The 7,500-nt window shown below is 34.9% G+C and overlaps 1 protein-coding gene across 1 annotated transcript in view; it reads right to left on the bottom strand.

Moving 5' to 3' along the window:
- LOC135209043 (uncharacterized) overlaps window positions 1-7,500 on the bottom strand; it is a 290,385-nt gene that overhangs the window by 150,854 nt on the left and 132,031 nt on the right. The window contains exon 2 of the mRNA XM_064241585.1: window positions 2,070-3,086. Coding sequence (XP_064097655.1) covers window positions 2,070-2,187 — 118 coding nt within the window. The 5' untranslated portion in view covers window positions 2,188-3,086. The remainder of the gene's footprint in view (window positions 1-2,069; window positions 3,087-7,500) is intronic.

Genomic DNA, 7,500 nt, shown 5'->3' with positions numbered 1-7,500 from the left:
TAATATATATACAGGGGGTCCTCGAGTTACGACGTTGATCCGTTCTTAAGATGCGTCGTAACACGATTTTCAGCGTAAGTCGGAACATTGAAAATACCACATGATTTAATGTAAATACCTATCAATAACAACGAGAGAACAATTCCTTACCTTTATTAATTTGATTGGCTTGCACACTGGAGAGGAAGCTGCGGTGCTGGAGAGACTGGGGGAGGTTAGTGAAGAGAAAAAGAACCTCCAGAAGATGCTGAGGCAGGTGATTCTTGAGGTGAGGCAGAACATACTACTGGAGATGCTGAGGCAGGTGATTCTTGAGGTGAGGCAGAACATACTACTGGCCAAGCGAGCGGCCAATGTTTGTTGGCGTTTCTCCCTTCTCAGATCGCTTTATAATGTCCACTTTAATTTCCATGGTGATGGCCTTTCTTTTCTTCGATGCACTACCATCAGAAGAGTCCGCCTTGCGCTTGGGAGCCATAACAAAGAGCAAAAAGTTACAAAAACGATACAACACGAGGGAGAGAGAGGCAGTGTAAACAACCAAAATGGCGTATGGGCGAGGAATGAGCGTAGCGAAGCGACGCGTCCTCTCCCCCACAAAGCGTATTCTTCCGCCGTGCGCCCGGAACTAGTTCGCGTTTGTTTACGTCGCCTGACGCTAAACCGCGTAAGACGGAACGACGCAAAATATTATTTTTTATATTTTTATGGGGGCGCGTTCGTAACCACGAAACATCGTAAGTCGAGACCGGCGTAACCCGAGGACTTACTGTATATATATATAAATATATTAGATATATACATATAGTATATATAGCTATAAATAATAATGGTGCTTTTATAATTTTCGATTTGCGTTGTAAATGTGTTATATATATAGGCTCATTAATAATGATTTTGACTTTCCATATATATATATATATATATATATATATATATATATATATATATATATATATATGTATATATATGTGTGTGTGTGTGTGCATGTTATTTAAAATAACTCTTGAGATAACTAGAGATAGCTGATGAAAAGAAAATAATATTTCATGAGAGAGAGAGAGAGAATTTCATCGAGTTGGATACATAACTTAGAATTATACAAAATATTTCTCTACATAGACATTACGTAAACGAGAGCGCATGTGAGTGTGGGTGTGATGAGGTATCCCATAATTAACAGCAAACTTTCAAGAAAATTAATGGTGATGTAATAAGATAGGGACTGAAACACATAACATCTTTTAATTCAAGAATCAATAACTTTTCAAGACTCAGGAAAACGAATAAGAATGTGTGTATGTGTATATATATCACATTTTAGTGAACAAGACCACAGCTGATGGTCGAAAGCTTTAATCCTGTACAAGAAATATATATTTTAAACTACAGAAGGATTTTACTTAATTGTGGATTGTATCCCCATATATGTGTGTATATATATATATATATATATATATATATATATATATATATATATATATATATATATATATATATATATATATATATATATATATATATAGATATGTGTGTTAATATTTATATATGTATATATATTATATATATATATATATATATATATATATATATAGTATATTATATATATATGTGTGTATTTGATATATATATATATATATATATATATATATATATATATATTATATATATATATACTATATGTATATAAAGACAAATTCCACGAAGGAAAGAGAAACGACGGAATTCTGCAAGGCCTTTCGACTTCTCGTCCTTTACTTAGCTAATTTAAAGTACAAGAATTCGTTTCTATTTACCGCCGTGGAATATATATTTATATATTTATCACGTTCTATTTTTTTTGTGATTCAGTTATATATATATAATATATATATATATATATATATATATATATATATATATATATATATATATATATGTCTGTGTCTGTGTGTCTACAGATACTCATTATAAGAAAACAAGGTTGAAAATACATAGTCGGATGAGACCGGCATTAAATAGGGTGCAGCAGAAGAGTCTGGAAAACCCTCCGTAGAAGAGGCACAAATACTATAGCGTCAGTCACTTACTATTGATATCGTGGATCGAGCTGAGATCGGCGGTGTTGTGACTGAGAGTCATGAGAAAGTGGTTCATTAGGAGGAGCTGCGAAGCCACCATTCTGATCCCCACCGCCGCCTCCACCATGCCTCTGACTCTGGCCTCTCCAACATCCCACGACGCTCAGATCGCCGCTCTGTCGCCGCCTCTTCGCTGATGGTAACCTGCCTTTTCTACGTCAGAGCAGAAGAAGAAGAAATCCATGGCTTTGTTTGTATTCAGTTTTCTCTTTTCAAAACCTTTTTTTTTTTTCTCTCTCACTCACAACTCAAAGGCCACAGATTAATTCGTACGGGAGAAATTCATGGTGTTGTTTACATCGACAGTCTTCCTCCCCGCGCCCTTTTTATTCCACTGAGAACTCGAGAGTCGCAGGTCGACTTGTTTATGCTGTTGAGGGGCAATTACATTTTATAGATTTATCAACATACCATATTCGGTTTTAGCATATTTTCTCTCATACACGAAACGCTGTACCTGGAAAAATATCTAATAATGTGTTGGGGGCTATTTTTCAAATAGGATTTTTTGTTTATAATCGATATCTACGATAATTTTTCAAAGTAATGCACGATGTTTTACGCCGCCAGCTGATGTTATCACTGGCAGCCCCTCAAGTATGACTTCATCGTAACTCAGTGGATGTCCATCATAGACGAATACGGAGGTTAGAAGGCTTTTTTCCCTCAAGTTTTCTTCTCCTGTACCTCTACCCGGGGACTGCGCTGTCCCCTCTCAGAGAAGGATAGACCCCAACACTCAGGGATTCCTTTGCCATGTCACAGGTATTTGTTCCTCATCGTCACAAGACATTCACTTTCGTCTTTAACAATTGCGTAGTTGTTTCTTTTAACAGTAAAGCACAAAAAGTGACAATTAATAATAGCTTTTTCTTTCCATAATTAGATTCATTAAATAAAAAATCTTCTGGGAGTCTTTTAAAAGTTTAATTATATGCTATTTTATAGCACTAATGTCGTTAAAACCTGCAAGAAAATAGTTATTAATGATAAAGGTAATATTAAAACTTTTTTTTGTTAAAAAAAAATATTTGGTCGATTATTGCCTAGTATCCTGAAAGACACAGAAAGTAGCACCATAAAATACATTCACTTTGGCTAATTGTTTTAACATAAGTAAAATATAAACTTATAAAGTTACACGAGAGATAGTTCAAGTAACTAGCAAGTGCATACAGGGATTCCGAGGTTAATTCTGTAAGGACGTTTATGATTTTCCCTGTAACAAGCCTTAAGTAAAAAAGAAATATATATTGAGATTCGAATGTGAAGAAACACGATTTACATATTTTATAATATCAAATTTTGAGAACACCCTTTCATAAATACAAAAGTGTGTTTATCCACTTTCGTCAGATCACTTTGTTGCATCTCTCTTGTCGGCTATTTTTGTCAACTGAGATTGTTTTTTAGCTGTTTGTAAACTAGTGAGATGGCTTTGTTTGTCAGTCCGCACTTTTTCTCTTCGCCTTCAGATCTTCAAAATTACGGAGGCTAGAGGGCTGCAAATTGGTATGTTGATCAACCACCCTCCAATCATCAAACATACCAAATTGCAACCCTCTAGCCTCAGTAGTCTTTTTATATAATTTAAAAGTTAAAGTTAGCCATGATCGTACGTCTGACACCGCTATAGGTGCCGTCAACACAGGCCACCTCAGGGACTTGGCTGAAAGAAATTTTCATGGGCCGCGGCTGTGAGTTTCATAAGCTGTGCAGAGAACTGATTGCTTTTTTTTTTTTCGGACACACAAGTGACTTATGTTTTGTTGTTCTACTGGCTTTTATGTCGCTGAATATTAGCTGCTCTACTGTTGCGGAAGGCGAGGTCATTATTATTTTTTTTTTGTAGTTTTTTGTTCGGGTTGGTAGTCGATTTTAAATTATACCTTGTTGGGACCCATGTGGATGAACCAACCAATAATTTTTCCACTCTCACTATTGGAGTATGGTGCCATATCAACCTAGTTACTGATGGTGACCATATACCCAGTGTTTTAAAAGCTCGGGCAGGAGTTTTTACCCCATATCCCTGTATCTTAACCTTTTGACTGTAGCCTCTGTGTTACGACTGCTGTATACCTATAGGTTTTGTACTATACCTGGTGAACTAAACTGCTGCACCTTAACCGATGCACCATATCATTTGTACCATAACGGTTGCAGCATAGTCTCTGTACCATACCATTGTATCTTAACCTTTGAAACTTAGTCTATGTATCTTACCCACTGTACTATAGCTTTCGTACCAAGATTTAAGAGTCATGGGTATCAATACCTACGCATGAGGGTACTCCCAAGAATGCATTTTTTCACATATCTTTTATTTTTATTTTTATCTATTTCTTTTCTCTTTGATCAGTTCTTTTATCTATTCGTTTATGGCAATTTTATTTTGTAAAGGTTTTATTTGCATAGAATTTATTAATAATAATCATCATAATCATAATACTGTCAAAAAGCATGGCAGAATTAAGCGAGTTGATTTTATATATCGTTTTTTCTATTTTCCTTACACATCGCTTCTCAGGCTCAGCGGAGTTTCTGAGTAACTGGCCAATATTCATATTGGGAATTTTCAAAAAGTATAAATGTGAAGGTAATCTTTTATTTTATTAGAACAGGATTTCAGGTCCAAGTCAAGCAGGGGTCGTCGTCAGTGGTGCGAAGACCCATGCTTGACTAGGACCTGAGATCCTGTTCTAATAAAATAAAAGATTACCTTCAGCATTTATACTTTTTGAAAATTCCCAATATGAATATTGGCCAGTTACTCAGAAACTATCGCTGAGCCTGAGAAGCGATGTGTAAGGAAAATAGAACAAACAATATATAAAATCAACTCGCCTAATTCTGCCATTCTTTTTAACAGCATTTGCCTAAAAGAGGGTCCTCTACCAAATTAATAATAATAATAATAATGACATGGACTTTTTACTCACAAATTGCGTGATGGTTGCAACAGTATTATTGGTTTTTGCTGTTATGAATATTTTGATGTTTTCATGCGTGTTTCTCCCGGCAATTTGTGTTTTTTAATGTACTATTATGGTATTACATTTATCGCTCTGTGTTTGTTACTATTCAAAACCATACAAATACCCAAAATATAATATTGCCGGAATATATTGCTAATTTAATAGTTTATCATAAACTGTGCAGAAAACTATAGGAATTATATATATATATATAATGTGTGTGCGCGTGTGTATTTACATTCATACATATATTTATGTATAAATATACATATGCATATATGTGCATATAATATATATATATATATATATATATATATATATATATATATAATATAGTATATATATGTATTTTAAACAGGCGGAGGTTTCTCTAAACCCAACTATACAATGAAGGTAGGGGAAGCACACCAACAGGTCAAGGAACTCATATTTATTAAGTTGCAACGTTCGAAGCCAACCAGCAGGCCTCATTTCAAGCTAAAAAGTAACAATATCTAATTAGTACAATAAAATTAAGCTACAATATTAAAATATACACAATATAAAGTACAATAAAACAATCATAGTTAAAAACACAAATAAGGACCAACCGTTGAGTGTGAAGACAGAGGAAGGACTAACAAAAAACGTAAGCAGTTCACGAGAGGTAAAGAGGTGTAGACGTGGCATGGGTGTTCAGTGAGGGGACCAGTTTTTTAATAAACAAAGATTCATTAATTGCTAAAACCTTTGTGATTGAAGCTCTGCCCAAAACCTGAAAGTCTTTGTACTGGATCGAATGCCTACATTTATCGGTATGATCCCTTATGTTGGAAAATTCGGGATTCGAAAGCTTAGTGCCAGTTCTATAGCTGATAGCTCTATGACTGTCGATTCGGACCTTGAGTAACCTATGTGTCGATCCAATATAGGTTCCTCGATTACATCGAGGACAAGTAAACTTGTAAATGACACATGAGGTCATCAATGGATCCAAACGGTCCTTGAAGTTGAAAAGGCTACCGATATTCAGTGGGTTTGTAGGTATAATTTTGATTTTCATGGCAGGGAGATGACCAGACATTAACTTTCATCAACTCATTTCACCCTAACATCAAATTCACCATTGAACACGAAACCAACAATCAGTTGCCTTTTTTAGATATTTTAATTACACGCTCCTCTCATGGCTTCTCAACTTCCGTTTTTTAGAAAAAAAAGACATTCACTGGTCTTGGTACAAATTTTTATAGTTTTTGTTCTCTTGATTTTAAGATAAATGCCTTATTAACCATGCTTCACCGAGCCTTTGCTTTGTCTTCTAGTTGGCAATCTTTTCACAATGAAGTCACGTTCTTGCAAAAATATTTTAACAGCAACTGCTTTCCCACCCAGTTGTTCTTTAAGCATGTCTCCAAATTTTTTAAATAATATTTTTGTTCCACGTCATCCTACTCCTCACGTTCCTAAATTACCGTTCTATGCTAGCCTTCCTTTTATTTATTCACAATACAACTTTATATAAGGAACTCCACGCTTTAATGTCTGGTCAATCCCCTCCCGCCCATTGAAAATTCAAAATTATATACCTACAAACCCACTGAATATCGGTAGCCTTTTCAACTTCAAGGACCGTTTGGATCCATTGATGACCTCATGTGTCATTTACAAGTTTACTTGTCCTCGATGTAATCGAGGAACCTATATTGGATCGACACATAGGTTACTCAAGGTCCGAATCGACAGTCATAGAGCTATCAGCTATAGAACTGGCACTAAGCTTTCGAATCCCGAATTTTCCAACATAAGGGATCATACCGATAAATGTAGGCATTCGATCCAGTACAAAGACTTTCAGAATTTGGGCAGAGCTTCCAATCACAAGGTTTTAGCAATTAATGAATCTTTGTTTATTAAAAACTGGTCCCCTCACTGAACACCCATGCCACGTCTACACCTCTTTACCTCTCGTGAACTGCTTACGTTTTTTGTTAGTCCTTCCTCTGTCTTCACACTCAACGGTTGGTCCTTATTTGTGTTTTTAACTATGATTGTTTTATTGTACTTTATATTGTGTATTTAATATTGTAGCTTAATTTTATTGTACTAATTAGATATTGTTACTTTTTAGCTTGAAAATGAGGCCTGCTGGTTGGCTTCGAAACGTTTGCAACTTAATAAATATGAGTTCCTTGACCTGTTGGTGTGCTTCCCCTACCTTCATTGTATATATATGTATATATATATATATATATATATATATATATATATATATATATATATATATATACCTTAACCAAGGAGTAACGTACCTAGCAAGTTATATCTTACTCAGATTCAAGTCTCTCTCTCTCTCTCTCTCTCTCTCTCTCTATCTCTATCTCTCTCTCAACATAATTAAACTAATTAATTTTTTCTTCCAA

This window comes from Macrobrachium nipponense, chromosome 37 (genome assembly GCF_015104395.2).
Source record: "Macrobrachium nipponense isolate FS-2020 chromosome 37, ASM1510439v2, whole genome shotgun sequence".
Taxonomy (NCBI): Eukaryota; Metazoa; Arthropoda; class Malacostraca; order Decapoda; family Palaemonidae; genus Macrobrachium; species Macrobrachium nipponense.
Note: the sequence above shows the minus strand (reverse complement) of the source record. Positions and strands in the feature narration are given on the sequence as shown.